At 47.2% G+C, this 22702-nt stretch overlaps 1 protein-coding gene across 4 annotated transcripts in view; it reads right to left on the reverse strand.

Moving 5' to 3' along the window:
- LOC145359214 (NGFI-A-binding protein 1-like) overlaps nucleotides 1-22702 on the reverse strand; it is a 64644-nt gene that overhangs the window by 38875 nt on the left and 3067 nt on the right. For all 4 annotated transcript variants that reach the window (XM_080213692.1, XM_080213693.1, XM_080213691.1 and 1 more), the window contains exon 2: nucleotides 9663-10487. In XM_080213692.1, coding sequence (XP_080069818.1) covers nucleotides 9663-10457 — 795 coding nt within the window. In that variant the 5' untranslated portion in view covers nucleotides 10458-10487. The remainder of the gene's footprint in view (nucleotides 1-9662; nucleotides 10488-22702) is intronic.

The raw sequence follows: 22702 nt of genomic DNA on the forward strand, positions 1-22702 counted from the left end.
TCAAATGTTGCTCAAGAAAGCTCATGAGGAAATGCCTTTTTCATTAGGCTGAAGGCACTATCTCAATAGGAGGTCTTGTGGCGCAGTGGGTAGCATCCCTGAGCCAGAAGGTCTGGGTTTGAGTCCCACCCCAGGACTTGATGACCAAGGAAACTGCGGCCAAATGGGTTGAGTATCAACCTGAAAAATCTTTCAAGTAGGCTATTGGCTGCAGTAAGAGTGGGAGAGACTCCTGGTCAGCCACGTTTGATATGGAGTGACACCTCCTCAAGCTATAAGCCCCTGGTGACAGGCTAGAAACCTCGCTATGGGAACAGATGAAAGTCTGTCTTGTGCATCGCTAGGTGCGAGAGTGAAAACAACAAACAGCAATCTAAATGCAGGTTGTTGTGGCTGTTGGTGACATTAGTGACATAACTACTAACATAGCAGTTATCTGGTGACATAATTACTAACCCTGCGCATGAAAGTATGTTGGCTTCAGTGTTATTTTTCCTCTAGTAACTTGATACCAGTACACTGAAAAAAAAAACTGGTCCCTATAATGCCTCCCCTAATTAAATAGGAATTCATTTAAACCTTGCAGCAAGAAGGTTTCCTCTCCAACGCAGAGAAACAGAAAACATATCTTCTCAACCTGTTTTTTTAAACTGATGGTTTTGCGCCACGTGACAATGGTCATTGTCTCAAACCGATAATTCAAAGAATCTGACACTGCCCAACTGTCATTGTCCTATGACCAGAATTGTTCTTTAGGCCTGGTTGAAATGAAGCCTTGGAGGTGCGTCTTTTGGATGAGAAGTTAAACTGAAGCCCCTCTGTTGGGCGTAAAAAGATAATTTTGAAAAAGAAAGCAAGGCACTATCCCCGGTGTCCTGGCCAATATCGACCCCTCAATTAACAGCACAAAAAGACGGATGATCTGGGTCATTAGCACATTCCTGTTTGTGGGAGCTTGCTGTGCGCTGCATTTCCCACATTACAGCAGCGAGAAAGAATGACTTGCATTTATGTAGCACCTGGCGCCTCAAATCACTTCACGGTCAATGAGGTAATTCTGAAATCAAGTCACCATTGAACATAAGAACTAGGAGCAGGACTAGGCCATCTGGCCCCTTGAGCCTGCTGCGCCATTCAGTAAGACCATGGCTGATCTTTTCATGGACTCAGCTCCACTTACTCCCCCCCATCCCCGCTCACCATAACAGCAACGTGATCACAACAAGATCCCATAAACAGCAAGTGACAATGACCAGGGCATCTTTATTTTTGTCATGATGTTGATCGAAAGATAAACATTGATCAAGACAGCGGGTAACCAGCATGTTCTTCTTCGAAATAGTGCCAAAGGCATTTTTCACATCCCCTGCAACAGTGCAGCACTCCCTCAGCACGGCACTGCAGTAAAATTCCTCAGATAGGCTTCCCACTCGGTTTCCACCCGCCCTGAACACAACGGAGACTTTACACTGGGGGCATCCCCCCCATCCACTGACTCTGTCAATACTTCCCACTGCCTCGGAAAAGCAGCCAGCATAATCAAGGACCCCATGCACCGTGGACCTCCTCTCTTCCACCTTCTTCTGTTGGGAAAAAGGTACGAAAGTCTGAGGCCACACGGACCAACAGACTCAAGAACAGCTTCTTCCCTGATGCCATCAGAGTTTTGAACAGACCTATATATATTAAACTGGTGTTTCTCTACACCCTAGCTATAACTGTAACAATACATTCTGCACTCTCCCCTTTCCTTCTCTATGAATAGTATGCTCTGTCCGTATAGTGCATAGGAAACAATATTTTTCAGTGTATACTAATACATGTGACAATAATAAATCAAATCAAAATCAGGCAATGGTCAAGCCACCTGCCCTTGCCCCAATTGATGTCCTTAAAGGGCCAATTAGGTGCCATTTTCCTCCCAGCTTCATTTGTAGGCAGGCAGGAGGAGATCCCAGAAATGGGGACAAACCCAAAAATAATTGGATTTAGTCCTGGGGTGGGAAGGGGGTGGGGGGGGTGTGTTTCCATCAAAAGACCCCTTTTTATTCCAACCTTTAAACTTTAACCATTTAAGGTCCAGTAACTGCAGGGCTTAAAAGTAAAAGTTTAGTTATTGGCCTTACAAGTAAGGCTTATATTAACACTGCAATGAAGTTACTGTGAAATTTCCCTAGTTGCCTGTTCGAGTCAATGCACCTAACCCAGCATGTCTTTCAGACTGTAGGAGGAAATCGGAGCACCCAGAGGAAACCCAAGCAGACACGGGGAGAGCATGCAGACTCTGCACAGACAGTGGCCCAAGCTGGGAAGTGAATCCTGGTCTCTGGCACTGTGAGGCAGCAGTGCTAACCACTGTGCCACCGTGCTGCCCTTACCCCTCCCCTCAGGCCTCTCTCCAACAGCCCAAACCCCCACTACCCACCCCCAAGCCCACCAACTCCCCCCCACCACACCCCAACAAGTTCTTTCTAATTTTCACTTCCAGTTGATTCATCTTCAAATGTCAGCGACTGAATCCCAGTGCAGTTCAGCTGCAGTCTCTGCCCTGCCTCTGAAGTCTACACACCACCTGAGAGCCCAACAGGTCTCGCAGCTTCTGGTGAAAGGTGGCAGCAACACGATTTTAATGTCACCCCATCACCACCTCCTTTTAATGAGTCAGCAAGCAGGCTAACTGGACGTGCCTGTTCCCTGCCTCTTTCTTGACTTACATAAATTCAACACATCAAACGGAGAATCTCAGCCTTCAAAACTGCTTTTGACTTCACTAATTTCATAAGGAACGCTCACATAGAGAGCGCCTGTTTTTGCAATGACTGGTTTTGATAAACATTCCATGAAACCTAAAAATCTGGTTCTGTTAATCAAGGAACAAGTACAGAGCGGAGGAATTTTACAACCTCACCATATCAACCCCCCACTCCCTCCCTCCTCCTGCCTCTCTTCCCCCCCTCCTGCCTCCACCCCCACACACTCCTCCCCCCTCCTGCCTCCACCCCCACACACTCCTCCCCCCTCCTGCCTCCACCCCCACACTCTCCTCCCCCTCCTGCCTCCACTCCCCCACACCCTCCCTCCCTCCACCCCCCACACTCTCCTCCCCCTCTTGCCTCCACTCCCCCACACCCTCCCTCCAACCCCCACACCCTCCCTCCCCCTCCTGCCTCCACCCCCCACACCCTCCCTCCCCCTCCTGCCTCCACCCCCCACTCTCTCCCTCCTCCTACCTCCACCCCCTCCCTCCTCCTACCTCCACCCCCACACCCTCCTTTCCCCTCCTGCCTCCACTCCCCCACACCCTCCTCTCCCCTTCTGCCTCCACTCCCTGACACCCTCCCTCCCTCCTCCTGCCTCCACCCCTCACCCCACAGTCTCACCCAGGCCCTATCTCCCATAACCCCATGCATTTACCCTAGTTAGTCCTCCTGACACTAAACATAAGAACATAAGATGGTCAATCAACCTCAGGTTGTGGGAGGAAACCGGAGCACCCAGGAGGAAACCCACGCAGACACGGGGTGGAGAATGTGCAGACTCCACACAGACAGCCACCCAAGGTCGGAATCGAACCGGGTCCCTGGCCCCGTGAGGCAGCAGTGCCAACCACTGTGCCGCCCTATTCGTCACGAGCACAGGAACTGCCGGTAACTTTCAACTGGCCTCACTCCATACCTTCGGGTTAGAGAAAGGGAAGAAAGGTCAAGACAGATTTCAGGCTTCTGATCATCTCCCAGTGACCCCTGGTGACCTCGGGCAACAAATGGCTCTGCCCTGTCTGTGATGGCTTCCCTGGTCAAATAGCCTTCAAACATTCGCTGTCTAAACTCTCACGCCATACAAGAATTTTTTTTCCCCCCCCCCCCACACAGAGGGCGGTGAGTGCCTGGAACAAGCTGCCAGAGGTAGTAGTAGTAATTTTGTCTTTTAAAAAAACATTTAAACAGTTACATGGGTAAGATGGGTATAGAGGGAAATGGGCCAAATGTGGACTAGTTTAGTGAATTAAAAAAAAGGGCGGTATGGACAAGTTGGGCTGAAGGGCCTGTCTCCATGCTGTAAACCTCTATAATTCTAAATAGCCATTTGGGTGAAAATACAAAACTGATGCCTTGAAAGGTTTTGGGGAGAGAAGGGGGGTGCAGTGTGGCTGAGGGGGGGAACATTATTTGTTTGCAGGGAGGAGGGCAGTAAAAGGCTTTAAAAAGAGAAGGAAGCAACTTAGTTCTCTGATGTGAATATGAATTGAAAATTGGCAAATGTTGAGCATGTTTCTCAGCATAGCCAGGATTGTGGACTGTTTGGAGATTTTCCACGATGCTCTGACTCATTTTCCTGGGTCTATCTTCCCACTCTTTGTCTGGGCTTTCAAAATGGCCGAACGCGTGCTAAAGATCAGGCAACAGCCTGGAGGAGATAAACTGCGCGCCATCCTCGCTTATTCTTCCTTGCAAGAAGCCGAAAGAGAGCAAAGTTTTCGGTTTCCTGCTAGATGTGGCATACTTTTGTACTGTGCTATGGGACATGCCCGCTGAGGTTAACTGAAGGCTGGTAATGTTGAAGCAAGTCTTTACTTAAAAACATTTCTTTGAAGTGGAATAAATTCCTGCCGCTACCTCACAGCTCCCTTTGAACGGTTGCAGGTTTAAGGTTGATTGTGGCAAGTGCAACACACACTGGCTCCAGGTGTCACAACGCTCTTGAAATGCACTTTTGCACTGAGTTTAATGAAGGTGACAGATCCAGATACCTCACCATGCATTCTGCTCTAGGGTCCCAGGCAACTATCACAAAGGCTTCACGGGTGAAAGACCTCCTGCAACAGGACACTGAGGGTCTGAAACCCGTGTATTATCCCCGAGGCTACCTACACCAGGGGAAGTTTGACATCAATTAGAAACTACTAACAGTTGTGAATGTAACCCAATCCATCACGCAAACACCTCCCATCCACTGACTCTGTCCATACAGAGTCAGTGGAAAAGCAGCCAGCATAACCAAGGACCCCGGACGTTCCCTCTTCCACCTTCTTCCATCGGGAAAAAGGTACAAAAGTCTGAGATCACGAACCAACTGATTGAAGAACAGCTTCTTCATGGCTTTTGAATAGACCTGTCATATATTAAGCTGATCCTACTCTGGAATTAAGAATCTACCAATGACCGTGAAGCCATTGTCAATTGTCAGAAAAATATGTCTGGCTTACTAACGTCCTTTCGGAAAGGAAATCTGTCGTCTTTACCCAGTCTGGCCTACATGTGACTCCAGAGCCACAACAACGTGGTTGACTCTCAACTGCCCTCCATGGGGAACTAGGGCTGGGCAATAAATGCTGGTCCAACCAACGACACCCACATCCCATGGATGAATAAAACAAATAACTTTTCACATCTACCAAGCACTGAAGTCCTAAAGAAATGTCCTAAAACACTCACAAGCTCCAAGTTATTCCGGAAGGGAGTAGGGGATTTTTTTTACAGTAACTTCATTGCAGTGTCAATGTAAGCATACTTGTGACACTAATATATAAGCTTTTAAACTTATAGGATAGCATTTACGTGAGCAGCCTTAGTCATTTCCTTCAACAGCACCTCGCAAACCCACAACTCCTACCACGGTGAAAGACAGAGTCAGCAGACACAAGGGAACGTTACCCTCTCACTCGCCATCCTGTCGTGGGAACTATAACACCATCCCTTCACTGTCGCTGAGTCACAATCCTGAAATTCCCTCCCTAACAGCACCATGGGTGTACTTACATCACAGGAGCTGCAGCAGTTCAAGAAGGCAGCTCACCACCACCTTCTCAAGGGCAATTGGTGATAGGCAATAAATGCCATGTCCACAGGCCATGAACGAACATATAAAAAGAAATTTCTTTATGCCAGTGCCCAGTCAGTGATTGGTTATCAACTATTCGACTGTAGGGCCCTCGCAGTCTGTTCTGATCTTCTCCTCGCTGGACTGTCACCAAGGTTTGGAATACTGGCTGATGCCTTCTGAGCCAAGGGCGGTGGAGGCCAGTTGTAAAAAACTGCACCTTGCCAGCTCAAAACAGTTCCAACAGGACAGATTACGGACTGAACCTCTATCACTGTTATGTATCATTCATATTAATGACTTGGATGAGAATTGAGGAGGCATGGTTAGTAAGTTTGCAGATGACAACAAGATTGGTGGGACAGTGGGAAGTGAAGAAGGTTATCTAGGATTGCAACAGGATCTTGATCAATTGGGCCAGTGGACCAATGAATGGTAAATGCGAGGTGATACATTCTGGTAGACTGAACCGGGCAGGACTTATTCAGTTAATGGTAGGGCACTGGGGAGGGTTATAAAACAAAGAGATCTAGGGGTAAGATTCATAGCTCCTTGAAAGTGGAGTCACAAGTTGTCAAGAAGGCATTCGGCACGCTTGGTTTCTTTAGTCAGAATATTGAATACAGGAGTTGGAACATCTTGTTGAAGTTGTACAAGACATTGGTAAGGCCATACTTGGAAGACTGTGTACAGTTCTGGTCCCCCTATTATAAAAAGGATATTATTAAACTAAAAAGAGTGCAGAAAATATCTACGAGGATGCTACTGGGACTTGATGGTTTGAATTATAAGGAGAGGCTGGATAGATTGGGACATTTTCGCTGAAGCACAGGAGGCTGAGGGGTGACCTTATAGAGGTCTATAAAATAACGAGGGGCACAGATCAGCCAGGTAGTCAACATCGTTTCCCAAAAGTAGGGGAGTCTAAAACTAGAGGGCATAAGTTTAAGATAAGAGAGAGAGAGAGAGATACAAAAGGGTCCAGAGAGGCACCTTTTTCACACACAGGGTGGTGAGTGTCTGGAACAAGCTGCTAGAGGTAGTAGCAGAAGCGGGTACAATTTTTTCTTTTAAAAAGCATTAAAATAGTTACATGGATAAGATTAGTATAGAGGGATATGGGTCAAATGCGGGCAATTGAGACTAGCTTAGCAGTTAAAAAAAGGGCAGCATGTCCATACCGTAAGCCTCTATGACTCTATGCTATAATTTGCGTGAATGTTGAAAAGCTGGTGATCATATCAGAACTGAATGTTGGACTGGCTGAACACAGTGAGACAGTTGTACTACGGTTGCCAGAATAACCAACAAAATTTGGGAGGCATGGTGGCACAGTGGCTAGCACTGCTGCCTCACAGCACTAGGGACCCAGGTTCCATTCCAGCCTTGGGTGACTGTGTGGAGTTTGCACCTTCTCCCCGTATCTGCGTGGATTTCCTCCGGGTGCTCCGGTTTCTTTCCACACTCCAAAAACGTGCAGGTTAGGTGGATTGACCGTGCTAAATTGGCCTTTAGTGTCAGGGGGCTAGCAGGGTTAATATGTGGGGTTATGGTGACGGGACCTGGGTGGGATTGTTGTTGGTGCATGTTCGATGGATCGAATGGTCTTGTTCTGCCCTGCAGGGATTCGATGATTCTATGAGCTACTAAAAATTGTATAGAAATGACAGAGAATTCAACAACTTGGATTCCTATAGAGCAAACCCTGGACTGGAATTCTCTCACCCGCCCGCTACTGCAGCTGTAGTGGGTGGGTTGCGGACAATGTAAAAGCCCATTGACAATCGGGCAGTAATTTCCAGCTTTTAGACCAGCGTGGCCAGGGAAGTCCGATCTTAGTGCTCTCACAGAAGTGTTACTGATTAAAATGTGACACCAAGTCCCATCTGGTGGTTTTAGGGGAAGTGGTTTTAAGGTGCATCTTAAAACTGGGAGAGAGGTTAAGACAGCAAATTCCAGAGCTTAGGGCCTAGATAGCTGAAGGTACAGCCATCAATATAGACCAATATTGAAGATGTACAAGAGGTCAGCACTGGAGGAGAGCTGCGACATCGGAAGGTTGTAGGGCTGGTAGAGATTAGGGACAGGAAGAGGCTAACCAGGATGAGGATAAAATAAAAGTTATCTTGCTGGGGATAACGACAGGCGGCTTGCTGCTGCTGACTCGATTTCGCAGGTCAGCCCGGAATGTGCAAACTGCACCAGCCCACCGCTTCCACACTGAGTCGGAACTCAACTCCAATTGTCCCGAGACTTGTGCTTCCTTACGGCAATTAGACATTGGATCCTTAAAACAGGACAAACCACTGTAAAGGCACTGGCAGACCAAAGGAACTACTTCAGTAGTCGGAGGGCATGGTGGCACAGTGGTTAGCACTGCTGCATCTGGGACCAGGGTTCAATCCGGTCTCGAGTGACTGTCTGTGCAGAATCTGCATATTCTCCCAGTATCTGCATGGGTTTCCTCGGGGTGCTCCGGTTTCCTCCCACACTCCAAATGTGTGCAGGTTAGATAGATTGGCCTTTCTAAATTGCCCCTTAATATCCCAAGATATTAAGATTAGTGATATTAACCATGTTAGATTGCCACTTAGTATGGGGATAGAGCAGAGGTGGGGGGGGGGTGCGGGGTTCTAAGTAAGATGCTCTGTTGGAAAGTCAATGCAGACTCGATGGACTGAATGGCCTCCTTCTGCATTGTATAGATTCTATGATTCTTCCATGGTATAAAGGTCTGCTATTATGGAACAGAGTTACATCTGACTGAACAGAACTCAATACAGAGAGAGATTCTGCAGTGTTGTTGATGTCTGGTGTTTAAACACTTTACAGGAGAGTAGATTGAACCAGGAAACACCCAGAATATACTTATGCGACTACACAATGTAGTGTATTGACACTGTGGTGTGAAGTGCTTACGTTTATATTTAATTAGCTAGGCATGTAACCAAATCTACTGGTTACAGTTTGCACGGTACCAATGCTGCCTCCATTCACACACAAAGCATCATTTCTCAGCCAAAGGAGAACAAATGTAGGCATAAAGTGTGTCCAATTCTGGGTGCCAGACTTTAGGAAGGATGTGAAGACTTTAGCGAGGGTTCAGAAAAGATTCCTAAGAAAGGATCAAGGGATGAGGAACTTCAGTTATAGATTGGAGAAGAGAAGGACGAGGGGAGATGTTTCATAGAACCCCTGCAGTGCAGAAAGAGTCTGCACCAACCACAATCCCACGCAAACCCTATTCCCGTAACCCCACGTATTTATCCTGCTAATCCTCTGATACTAGGGTCAATTTAGCATGGTTAATCCACCTAACCCACACATCTTTGGACTGTGGGAGGAAAACGGAGCACCCGAAGGAAACCGATGCAGACACGGGGCGAGCGTGCAAACTCCACACGGACACTGACCCAAGTCGGGAATCGAACTCGGGTTCCTGGCACTGTCAGGTAGTAGTGCTAACCACTGTGCCATCATGCTGCCCCAGACTTGACAGGAGTGTTCAAAATCATAAGAGGCCTGAACGTCGTAAGGAATCACAAGTAGGCTTACATTAACACTGCAATGAAGTTATTGTGAAAATCCCCTCGTCGCCGCACTCGGCACCTGTTCGGGTATACTGAGGGAGAATTTAACGCGGGGAAAAACTATAGCAGAGGCAGATACAATTGGGGCTTTCAAAAGGGAATTGGATGATTATCTAAAGGAAAGGCTTAAGGGGAAATGGTGGGAGAGTGGGACAAGTTGAGTTGCTCTTACAGAGATCCAGCATAGAGACAATAGACATCTGTCCTGTAACCCTTCTATGATTCAATTTTATGACAAAACAGTTACTGTACCTCGTGCAAGGTTAGATTTTTTCCATCTTTTCGTTTGGAGTCGAACCTCCCGTATATGGCGCTGAACTTGCGGATCTCCTCCTCGCGTTGTGGCTCCTGCTCACTCATCTCGAAGATGTGCCCCAGGGTTTTGGCCATTTTCTTGTTGCTGATGAAGACGCACTCCAACTCCTTGGGCTCCATCCTGGGCACCGTCTGGATGAGGCGCTCGGCACAGGCTCCGATGATCTGCACCACGTCAGGGGTCAGCGGCAGGGAGGGGCCGTCTTTGGGCGGCGAGTGGGGCTCCTCCTTGGTTATGGTCATCACGTTGGAGATGCTGGGCAGGGGGTGCCCGCTGGCCACCGTTTCCGTCTGTGACGAGGTCTCGGTCAGCCGCGACGAGGCGTGGTTGTTGGCGATCTCCTGCCCGGCGGCCAGGCTCTGTGCCAGCCGTGCCTGCTGCTCCTGGGCAGAGGAGACAGAGTTGGGGCTACTCGCCGTGGTGTTCAGTTCCGAGATTTTGGCAATGGGAATGCTGCTCGCCGGGAGTTTGGTGAGGGGCTGGTTGAAGGCAGTGGGGTTGGTGATCCATTCCTGCAAGGCCTTCTGAAGGCGTCGGACATGGAGCGGCTTACTGGACATACCCACCAGAGCCATGATCTCCAGGAATTCCTCCTCTGCAGCATCGCAGAGCTGCTGGACATCATCCCCCCCTTGCTGGATGAAAGCATCGTAATACACCAGAAGGTTTGCCCGCTGCAGGACTCGATAGAGCTGGAGCTCCCCCAGGGTGGAGGGCTGCGAGGTTGTCATGGCCCTCTTCCTCTACGTCGAAACCAGTCCCTGAAAAACACAAAAGCAACGGATTTTCAGATCCTCAAATCTTTTGCTTCCAGAGCCTAGGGTTCAAGGCCAGGACAGGCTTGCGATGATTTCTCCTCACAGCAGTTTTGTGGCAGTGGTTGTGTGTGCTGGCCCCCAATCTATTGGGAACCAAATCAAAAATCACTTTGAACTCTCACTTGGAGCTTGTGTTTATATAGCGCCTTTAACATCATGAAGTGTCTGAAGGATCCTCACAGTACCCTTAGAATCACAGAATCCTCACCGCACAGGAGAAGGGCATTCGGCCCATCGAGCCTGCAACGGCAACAACCCCACCCAGGCCCTATGCCCGTAACAAAGACACATAGGAGATAGGAGCAGGATGAGGCCATTTGGCCCTTCGAGCCTGCTCCACCATTCAGGAAATTCATAGTTGACCATCCATAGCGTAATCCTGTTTTTTTTCCCATAAACTTTGATCCCATTTGCCCCAAGTGCTATATCCGGCCACCTCTTGAATGCATTCAATGTTTTGGCATCAGCTATCTCCTGTGGTAATGAATTCCACAGGCTCACCATTCTGTGGGTGAAGAAATGTCTCTTCGTCTCAGTTCTAATTGGTCTACCCTGAATCCTCAGACTGTGACCCCTGGTTCTGGATTCCCCCCACCATCGGGAATATCCTCTCAGCATCTACTCTGTCTAATCCTATTATACTTTTATAAGTCTCTACGAGATCCCCCCCACCTCATTCAACTGAACTCCAATGAAAACAATCCTAAACTAGTCAATCTCTCCTCATACATCAGTCTCACTATCCCCGGCTAACCCCCACCCTGCTAATCTCTCTGCCACTAAGGGGCAATTTCACATGGGGCCAATCAATCTAACCTGCACATCTTTGGACTGTGGGAGGAAACCGGAGCACCCGGAGGAAACCCACGCAGACACGGGAAGAATGTGCAAACTCCACACAGACAGTGACCCGAGCCAGGAATCGAACCCGGGTCCCTGGCGCTGTGAGGCAGCAATGCTAACCAATATGCCATCGTGCCGCCTTATAAAACAAAACTCTACACTGAGGCACATAAGGGCTGGGCAATAAACTCCAGTCTAACCAACGGCTCCCACACCTCATAAAGGAATAAAAGGAAAGGAGATATGAGAGCAAATGACTGAAAGCTGTTCAAAGAGATAGCTCTTCAGAAGTGTGGTAAGGGGAGGAGAGAAGGTTGGAAAGGCACAGATGTATAGGAGGGAAAATCCAGAGCTTAGGGCAGGGTCGCCAATAGCGGAGCGATTAAAATCAGGGAGGCTCAAGTGGCCAGAAATGGAAGAGCGCAGATATCTAACTTGATTTGATTTATTTTTGTCACATGTATTGGGATACAGTGAAAAGTATTGTTTCCTGCGTGCTGTACAGGGAAAGCATACCATTCAAAGAGTATGTAGGGGAGAAGGAAGGGGAGGGTGCAAAATCTAGGGTTACAGTCACAGCTAGGGAGTAGAGAAAGATCAAATTAATATAAGGTAAGTCCATTCAAAAGTTTGATGGCATCAGGAAAGAAGCTTTTTTTGAGTCGGTATCTGATCTCAGACTTCTGTATCTTTTTCTCAACAGAAGGTGGTGAGAGTCAGAGGGAGAAAATGATTTACCCTTCTGCCCAATCTTTCAAACGCTGGTAGCTCTCTCGCCTCTAAGGCAGAAGGTCATGCATTCAGATCCCACTCAGGAAACTGTAGCACCTAAATTTAGTCATCCCTTCGAAGAGTGCAGCACGGTCAGAGGTACCATTTTGCCAAAGAGATGTTGAACCAAAGCCTTGCCTGCTCTCTCCGGAGGGTGTAAAAGACTTTTTCAGATGTCCTAAGGGACACCTAACCCTCAGCTAATGGAATCTGGGCCATCATAGTGGCGCAGTCTCACGGCACCAGGGATCTGGGTTTGATTCACATCTTGGGTCACTACCTGTGCAAATTCTGCACGCTCTCCCCACGTCTGCATGGGTTTCCTCCGGGTGCTCCGGTTTCCTCCCACAGACTGAAAGACATACTGGTTTAGGTACATTGAGGGGGAACTTAGCATGGCCAATGTACCTGAACAGGCGGCGGAGTGTAGCGACTAGGGGATTTTCACAGTAACTTCATTATGGCGTTAATGTAAGCTTACTTGTGACAATAATAAATAAACTTAATTCGAACATAATTCCCGGTCGTCCCACTGTTGACTGTGGGATCTTGCTGTGCACAAACTGGCTGCTCAATCTGCCAATATTACAATGGTGAATACATTTTTACAAGTAGTGCTGTATGTTTTGGGGTGTCCTGGGCTTCTGAACGAACCAGGGTGACATCTTCTTTTGTTTCAAACAGCAAGCAGCAAAGCAATGTCCAAGAGAGGAAGAGACCACCGCAGTCTAATTGACCAGAACCAACGCTGGAAAAAAAATCACATCCGCTCCTATCCCCAACATCCCAATCAGCATGTCTTTCAGACTGTGGGAGGAAACCCATGCAGGTACGGAGAGAATGTGCAGACTCGGCACAAACAGAGACCCAATTCTCAGTTACCTGTTCAAGCACATAGTTACCCTGGTGTCCCTTGCCATTTACTGGCACTATCTGATCCCACTGTCTCTGGGTGGACCCTCTGTGTCTAGTCTCCCCTTTCTGTGCAAAGTAGTTAAATCAAAACTTGTCCATTACGACTTTCCCGTTTAAACTCGTGACAAGATTTACAAACTGTACTGCAGAGTGGGGGAAACCTATAAAGTAAAAGTTGTCAGGATTTTCTTTGTCATGTAAGCATTTTCCCGCAGACTACAAGAAACAGCATTTTAAAATGACAGTTCCCACACTCCTTTAAGAGATTTTCAACTGAAATAAAAATAATATATTTCTCACAGCACTTTACAAAGCACTTTATACCCAATTCTGAAATACAGCCACTGCCCTTAGGTTAGAAACTCAGCAGCTATTTACACCCAACAACTCCCACAAACAGCCACATGAGATAATAGGAACATTGGGACAGGAATAGGCCATTCAGTCTGTCACGCCTGCTCTGTCATGATCCTAGCTGATTGGACACTTCCAATGTTCGTATACGGTGGCACAGTGGTTAGCACTGCTGCCTCACAGTGCCAGGGACCCAGGTTCGATTCCCGGCTTGGGTCACTGTCTGTGAGGCATCTGCATGTTCTCTCCGTGTCTGCGTGGGTTCCCCCGCTGGGTGCTTCAGTTTCCTCCCACAGTCCAAAAGATGTGTTGGTTAGGTTCATTGGCCATGCTAAATTCTCCCTCAGTGTACCCAAACAGGTGTCAGAGTGTGGCAACCAGGGGATTTTCACAGTAACTTCATTGCAGTGTTAATGTAAGCCTACTTGTGACACAAATTTAAAAAAAACTTTAAAACCCACATTAAACCCCATTTAATGACATGTAATCTGGTTTGTTTGAGACGTTGCTCGAGGGATAAACATTGGCCAGGACACTAGGGTAACTTCACCGTTTTGCTTTGTAACAGTGCCATGTTTACATCCACCCGGTGGTGACGGTGGTGGTGGGGTGGGGGGGGGGGCCTTTAATTGGCTATCACATCAGAAAGAAAGCACCTCCTGGAGTGCAGCAGTCCTTTGGTACTGTACAGGAGCATCAGGCTTGATTTTTGTGCTCAAGTCCTGGAGTGGACCTTGGGTCTTGAATCTTGTGACTCTGAGCGAACAGTGTCACAACTGACACTTGATGTGGTCACACTTCATCAGAGTAAGTCATGAACAAGAAGAAAGTGTTGACCAGGTATTTAAAAAGGGACAAATACAAATCTCTTCTTAATTTTGGTCCAAAGATGTCTAAAGATGTGCAGATTAGGTGGGTCGGCCATGGGAAATTGTCCCTTAGTGTCCCAAGACCTGTAGCTTAGGAGGATTCGCAGGGTAAATACGTGGGGTACAGCGGGAGTGAATGGGTGGGATGCTCTGTCGGAGAGTCAGTGCAGACTCGACAAGCCAAATGTCTTCCTTCCGCACTGCAGGAACTCTTATTGCCGGAATTCCACCGCCCCACCCACCACGCGAATCAGAGCGGGCAAGGGGCGGACAACGGGAAGGTCCATTCATCTCAGACGGGATTTTCCGGTTCAGGATCGAGCAAGGCTGTAAAATCCCACCCTATGATTCTATTCTATTAGGAATGTGCCACATTTACCAACTGTTCCAGCTACAGAACTAATACATGAAGGAATGTTAACAGCATCTATGGAGAGAGAAACACAGCTCACATCTCCAGTCCCAATAACCCTTCTCCAGTTCTGAAGAAGAGTCACATGGACTCAAAACATTAACTGCGGTTCTCTCTCCACAGATGCTGCCAGACCTGCTGAGTTTATTCAGTGTTTGCTGTTTTATTTCAGAATTCCAGCATCCCCAGTATCTTGCTTTCAGACGAAGGAATGTGATGGTCAGCAGCTCTGTGCAGTTTCAAACTCTACTGCGATGACCAAATTGGTTCAGAACTTGCCAAAAATAAGCTCAGGCAAACAGCAAACATTTTTTTCCTTTCAAAATGCACACTGTAAACCACATGTTCTAATTATAGCCCAGATTGTGATCTTAGAGAAAGGAGAAAGTCATTTAAGGGGGAATGAAAAAGCAGGATTTGCTCTGATACAGCATCTCGCATTCCCTTAGATTGTCCCAACGCACCAATCGCAGCAAATTAATTGCTTTTGAAGCATTTTTGAACCGTTATTTTTTTTAGGTCAGTTCCTCCCTTTAACACCTCATACTGATAACCTAACTGAGACCGGAAACTTATGTACAGAAACATCACAGCCACAAAGCCTTGCCCTATTCCCCTGAGGTACCAATGCACAAATATACTGGTGATAAACTGAAAGGCTTATTTCCCCTACAGACTCCAGCAAATTTACATGTTTCTGTTAGCTGTTGGTATCGGGGCAGCCGGTGGTTTCTCGCAAATCATAGAATCCCTATAGTGCAGAAGGAGGCCATTCAGCCCATTGCGCCCACACTGGCAACAATCCCACCCAGCCCCAATTCCCGCAACCCCACACATTTACCTTGCTAATCCCCCTAACACTAAGGGGCAATTTACAATGGCCAATCCACCTAACCCGCACGTAACCTGCACGGTGGCGCAGTGGTTAGCACTGCTGCCTCACAGCGCCAGGGACCCCAGTGCAATTCCTGGCTTGGTTCACTGTCTGTGTGGAGTCTGCGTGTTCTCCCCGTGTCTGCATGGGTTTCCTCCGGGTGTTCCGGTTTCCTCCCACAGTCCGAAAGACGTGCTGGTTAGGTGCATTGGCCATGCTAAATTCTCCCTCAGTGTACCCAAACAGGCACCAATGGTAGCGACTAGGGGATTTTCACAGTAGCTCCCTCAGAAATAACTGACATCTACACAGCACCTTTAACGCAATGAAACGTCCCAAAGACCTTTACAGGAGAGTTAAGGTAATGGCCCAGTGGTATTATCACTCGGCTATTAATCTGGAAACTCAGCTAACGTTCTGGAGATCTGGGTTCGAATCCCGCTGCAGCAGATGGTAGAATTTGAGTTCAATAAAAAGTATCTGGAATTAAGAATCTACTGATGACCATGAAACCATTGTTGATTGTCGGAAAAAACCCATCTGACTCACTAATGTTGCTTTAGGGAAGGAAATCTGACGTCCTTACCTGGTCTGGCCTACATGTGACTCCAGAGCCACAGCAATGTGGTTGACATTTAAAATGTCCTCTGAAATTGCCGAGCAAGCTACTCAGCAGAAGGGCAAATAGGGATGGGCAATAAATTCTGACCCAGCCAGTGATGCCCACCCACATCACATAATGAATTAAAGAATACTCAGATTCTGTTGGACACAAGCTCAGAAGAGAGGAGGGGAATGAAGAGGGAATAAAATTGATTGGGAGGGGATGAGGTAGATGGAGATGGAAAATAAGCTGGTTGTTCAGGGGGAAACTGTACAGTCATATATGTTCTCAAAGATAATAAGCCTCTGTGGCCAGCAGTACCAGGCACCCTCAAGGGTCTCTCTGCAGTAACCATTATTCAAGCAGGAATCCGCACAGTGCCATCCATTATGGGCAGCGCCACAGTAAAAGGCAAGCCCACTCTCACAATAAAAATCAGAGGCAGAGCTTTAGGGGCACGTTAAGTGTTCAGCTCACTAAAAGCAGCAACAGTAATCTCCCACTATGCTGTGCTGTGACAGGGACGCTCCGATGTAAACTGGCCTGCAATTTAAATTCCTCACATAGCTCACAAGAATTGACTGATGTAAGTGGTCCTGCAGCAGTGACTGTGAGGACGAGGGAGCATTTTGTCTGGGCTAATAGGAGGACGTGAACATTGCATGTCCATTGATGTTTTTAAAGTAGGCAGCGTGGCTAATCCAATTCGATCCTGGGCCTGCGACCACTAAGCCAGTGAGGAAAAGAAAGGATGGATCATCTTCACCTTTCTCACCTCTGCTCAAGCTAGGGGACATTTCACAGAATAGGATCCAACAGTGCAGAAGGAGGCGATTCAGCCTATCAAGCCTACACCAACCACAATCCCACCCAGGCCCTATTCCCATAACTCCACATATTTACCCTGCTAATCCCCCTGACACTATGGGGCAACTTAGCATGGCCAATCAACCAAACACAGACACATCTTTGGAGTGTGGGAGGAATCTTTGGAGTGTGGGAGGAAACCAGAATACCCACGTAGACATGGGGGGTGTGTGCAAACTCCACACAGACAATGACCCGAGGCTGGAATTGAACCCAGGTCTCTGACACTGTAAGGCAGCAGTGCTAACCACTGTGCCACCGTGCCGCCCCATGGCACCAGGTACTCTCAAGTCACCATAGAGTAATACATGTCAACAACACACAATAATTTAAATTTCTACATACCCCAAGGTGGTCATAGGAGCATTATCAACACAAATAGTTCACTTTTTAAAATTTATTCATTCATGGGATGTGGGGTCACTGCTTGGGTCGGCATTTATTGCCCATCCCTGAGGCCATTTAAGAGTCAACCACATTCCTGAGTCTGGAGTCACAGACCAGGCAAGGATGGCAGAGAATTCTTTCCCTAAAAGCGAAGTTTTATTCATTCATGTGATGTGGGTGGACAATACTGGCTGGGTCAGCATTTACTGCCCATCACTATTTGCCCTTTAGCTGAGTGGCTTGCTAGGCAATTTCAGAGAACATCTTAAAAGTCAACCACATTGCTGTGGATCTGGAGTCACATGTAGGTCAGGCCAGGTAGGGATGGCAGATTTCCTTTCCCTAAAAGAGCATTAGTGAAACAGATGGGTTTTTACGACAATTGACAATGGTTTCACAATCCTCATTAGACTTTCAATTCCAAATTTTTATTGAATTCAAATTTCACCATCTGCCATGGTGGGATTTGTACCCAGGTTCTCAGAGCATTAATTACCCTGGGTCTCTAGATTATCAGTCCAGCAACAATACCACCACCTCTCCACATTAGCCACATGAGATGCTAAGCTAGATTTTTGCTGAGTTGAGGTGACATGGGAGTCCTTTTAGAAATCGCAGATGGGTTCTGATTTGAGGATTTTCCAAACCATTCCCAAGATTTCCCATTTTCAGGAGTGCCTTTCAAGGGTGCATGCTGGTTTAGGTCACGAGTTCCCCACCTCACACTCCTGACCTGGGCGCTGCATTATGGGGATAGGCATTTTCTCGCCCTCCACACTGTTCACCCAGCTTTTCAAAGAGTGAACCATAGCCTTTTGAAAGGTAAGTTCAAAAGGTCCTCTTCATTCCCCCCCCCACACCTAGCCATGCCTCCCCCCATCAACCCCCAATGCATCTCATTCCCTTCATGTCAAGAAATGCCCAAAACAACTGCTATGGCCCCTCATGTCCCCAATGCCAAGCTATGTATCTATTTTATTGAACCAATGAACCCCATAATGGCAATAGAATGTGTAAATAAGGTTTACAAGAACATCATTCATACATAACTTTCCATCTTCTTAACAAAATATTCATTTTGCTACAGGCCAATTAAAGTGACAATCATGCAGGACCTTTAAAGTATTCGTGACAGAATACTCCATATGTAAATAAACACTGTGAATCTGAAGTCACAGATCAGAGCGCAGAGCTGTTAATTCAGCTCTGGCCGGGATTTTACAGTCCCACCATGGCATGTGTCCACCCAATAGATGTGGCAGGTCATTTAAACTGCTGTTTGCTTTGGTGGGACCAGGTAGGAGGAGCCATAAAATCCAGACCAATATTTTCCCTGGGGCTCAGGTGTTTCAGTAAACTAATTGATATCGTTGGGGAGGGGGGGATTTTACAGTTCCACCTGCCACAGGAATTGGGGCAGGCAAGGTTCGGACCACGTAAAGGTCGGGTGACCTCTGGTGGGATTTTCCAGTTTCAGGGTGAATGAGGCCATAAAATTCCAGCCCAGGACTCTCAGCCAAGAATACATAATGAAGCTTGATTGAGAATCTATAAGTCCATTGGGCTGTTGAAACACATTGAGTTGACATAGGAGTTGGATAAAGGGCATGAAGTGACAGGAATGGGTTTTGGGAATTATCTGGGTGTGATGGGTGAAGGTTTATTATAATTTTTATTATAATTCGGATGAAGTTCCACAGCGAGCCTTTTCAGCAGTCCGTCTCCGCACCAGGCATCTGCTGTGGCTTCCTCCAAACTTTCTCCCAGATTGGCTGGGCCAACTCCAGCCTGCTTTACCCTGCCCCCACCCAGAATGAAAATCCTGCCCTTGCCAACACTTTCTCCTGAGGTAGGCAGGACGAGCCGGGAATTTTCCCGACTCCCGCTTCCGAGTTGGAAAATGCTGCACATCAAGATCAGGTAATCAAAAATCTGGCCAAAGATTTTTGAGGTGTGAATAAAGGAGGAAAGTGAAGCAGAGAGAGGTTTACGGAGGAAATTTCAGGGTGCGAGAATCTAAATCAACTAAACACACAGCCACTAATAGTACTGCAATTAAAATTGGAGATGCACACAAAAGATCATAGAATAGAATCCCTACAGTTTAGAAGGAGGCCATTCGGCCCATCATGTCTGCACTGACTCTCCCACAGAGCATCTTATCCAGGCTCTATCCCTGTAACTCCACATATTTAGCTCACTAATTTCCCTAGCCTACACACCTTGGGATACCAAGGGGCAATTTAGCATGGACAATCTACCTAATCTGCACATCTTTGAAGTGTGGGAAGAAACCAGAGCACCTGAACAAAACCCATGCAGACACGGAGAGAACGTGCAGACTCCACACAGATATTCACCTGAGGGTGGAATTGAACCCTGGCACTGTGAGGCTAACCACTGTGCTGTGCTGTGCATAAAGAAGAGGTATTCTTACATCTCAGAGGATTGTAGGGTAGGAGGAGGTTACAGAGACAGGAAGAGGTGAGACTTTGGAGGGGTTAGAAAACATGGAGGAGAACTCTTAAATTAAGGTGCCGCATTACCAGGAGCCAATGTCAGTTAACGAGTGCAAGAGTGATAGAAGAACAGACTTTGATGCAAGTTAAGAATCAAAGAATCCCTACATGCAGAAGGAGGCCATTTGGCCCATCGAGTCTGCACCGACCACAATCCCACCCAGGCCCTATTCCCATAACTCCACATTCTGCTAATCCCCTGACACAACAGCCAGTTTAGCATGGTCAATCAACCTAACCCGCACATCTTTGGATTGTGGGAGGAAAGCGGAGTACCCGGAAGAAACCCACGCAGACACGGGGAGAACGTGCAAACTCCACACATATAGTGACCCAAGGTGGGAATCGAACCCAGGTCCTTGGCGCTGTGAGGCAGCAGTGCTAACCACTCTGCCACTGTGCTACCTCATAACCTTAACCAGTACTGGGATGGAACCCATGCTGTTGGTGTCAATCTACATCACAAACCAGCTATCCAGCCCACCGAGCTAACAACGCCCCTTTCTCCTCTGAGAATGAAAGTGTCCAACTCGAGCCTCCCTTCTCCCTCAACCTCCCTGCTCAAACCGGCAATGGAAATATTTTTAATTAAATATTGCTTTTTGTCTGAAGTGCAGATGTCACGCAAGGTGGTGCTGAGCTGAGTGGACAGAGTGGGAGGGAGCAGTTATATTGCCCCTTCTCTCAGTTGCAGGCGAGTTATATCAGAAAGATCAATCAGTAACACAGCAACAGGTTTGCAAGACCTCATTATTGGGTAGAAACCACAATTAGGCGCCAACCTTCTAGAAAGTGATATAAGCCTGTTATAAAACTCAATGCTGTGAAAAGAGGTGCTTGTATTTGTTTGGGCCAATGTTTCCTGCAGGATCTCTACTCAAAAAAAACAGGCGACAATGCAATCTCCCTTTTCTTTACAGCGAAGGATTGGGTAATGGTGCCACTCAGTTCTATTTCATGCTCATTTTTCCTTCCCTCAGATCTGACTGACTGACGTTTTAATGAAATTTAGGTTTATTTTAAACTGGTGGAAATTACTTGATTACATCGGTTCCGACGTGAGCGCGGCAAGAAAAGTAAAGGCTCAGAAGTAAAGTAGAGAAGGCAGCTGTGGCAATCGAAGCCTTTTCCAATAGGCCTCTCTGCCTCTTTAAGCTTTGAGTTCTCAGTCTCACCACAATCAAATCCTTGGCTCTGTTCCCACACAACACAGTGACTTCACGAGCTTACATCAGCTGTAAACTTTAGTCTCGGATTGTTAGAAATACAGTATGTGCATTTGAAATGGATGGGCAGGTCTGTGAGGCCTGGCATTATGAAAAATACCTTTTTTTTTAACTTCCACGTCACCCCACAACGCTTCCCCCTCCCATAGCCATGAAACCTCTTGGGGGGGGTGAGGGGGGGGGCGGGGGGGGGGGGGGGGGGGAACAGCCGGAAAAAATATCTATAGGATTTCTCTCTGACTTCCTTAGCTGATTAAGAACTGCCCAGGAAATCACATGGACCAACTAATTGGGAACCTGCACATTAACCACAAATTTACAAGTCATGCATCACTTTATGTGCAAGCTATTTCAAAAATAGTGATTCTGGTACACGGTGTGAGCAGGGATTCCAACACAGACGAAAATTCAAGTTAGATTTAAGAGTTGTTTGGATTATGCTTTGTCGTACAGCGCGAGGGACTTGGATTCGATTCACGGTTTGGGTCACTGTCTGTGCGGAGTTTGCACGTTCTCCCAGTGTCTGCACGGGTTTCCTCCAGGTGCTCCAGTTTCCTCCCACACTCCAAAGATGTGCGGGTTAGATGGATTCGCCATGCTAAATTGCTCTTTAGTGTCAGGGGGACTAGCTGGGGTAAATGCACGAGATTATGGGGATAGGACCTGGTTGGTGCGGACTCGATGGGCCAAATGGTCCCTTTCCGCACAGTGGAATTCTACGATTCTAAGAGGTCTCCAATACCAAAGTAACTCCCCCCCCCAACCAAAAAAGATGTACTTTATACGTCATATTTGGTATATTACAACACAGCTCAAATTTGACATTACATAAGGTGTAATACAGTTCAGTTTGTTTCAGTACACAAGGTGCCTCACTACACTTACAATTACAGGCTATTTTTGCAACGTATTTTTACATTACACGTCAAACATTTTCTGATGTGTCCAACTCAAGGGATTTTACACAACTTCCAGCCCCTCTGTGTCTAGATGAGACATAGGGTCAAAGATGTCATCATCCACCCCACAAGGTCAAGCTGGGCCTAACTGCAATTCCTGTCCTGGTTAAACTTCCCCACCAACTATTTACCCTCAAGACTGACAGATCAACAATGGTTGCTTGAATAAGGAGGAAGAAAATTGACAGACTGGGAGAATTATAATCTAAAGGGGAGCTGAATTTCGAAAGACGTGAAGCTGCATTTTTTTAAAAAAGAGGGAGGCACGATGACAGGTACTCCAATCAAGATTCAATTCCGTGACTCCGATAGTAACATTATTTTGGTGATACCCGGGTTAGCGTGAGCCAAGGTGGATTTCATTGTAATTGGGAGGAATACACAGTACAAGATAAACTGGAGTGCGGCTCTACTGGGTCTGGCTTCTCTCCCAGTGGCAATTCTTCAAATGCAGACCTTGACAATGACCATGAGCAGGGCAACTGGATCTCAGCAACACTTCACCATCCAGCCAGCCTTTCCTGAAGCCTACCCGAACATGGCTCATGAGGTAGTGGC

The sequence above is a fragment of the Carcharhinus amblyrhynchos genome, chromosome 27, assembly GCF_965287045.1.
Source record: "Carcharhinus amblyrhynchos chromosome 27, sCarAmb.v2.hapA, whole genome shotgun sequence".
Lineage (NCBI taxonomy): Eukaryota > Metazoa > Chordata > Chondrichthyes > Carcharhiniformes > Carcharhinidae > Carcharhinus > Carcharhinus amblyrhynchos.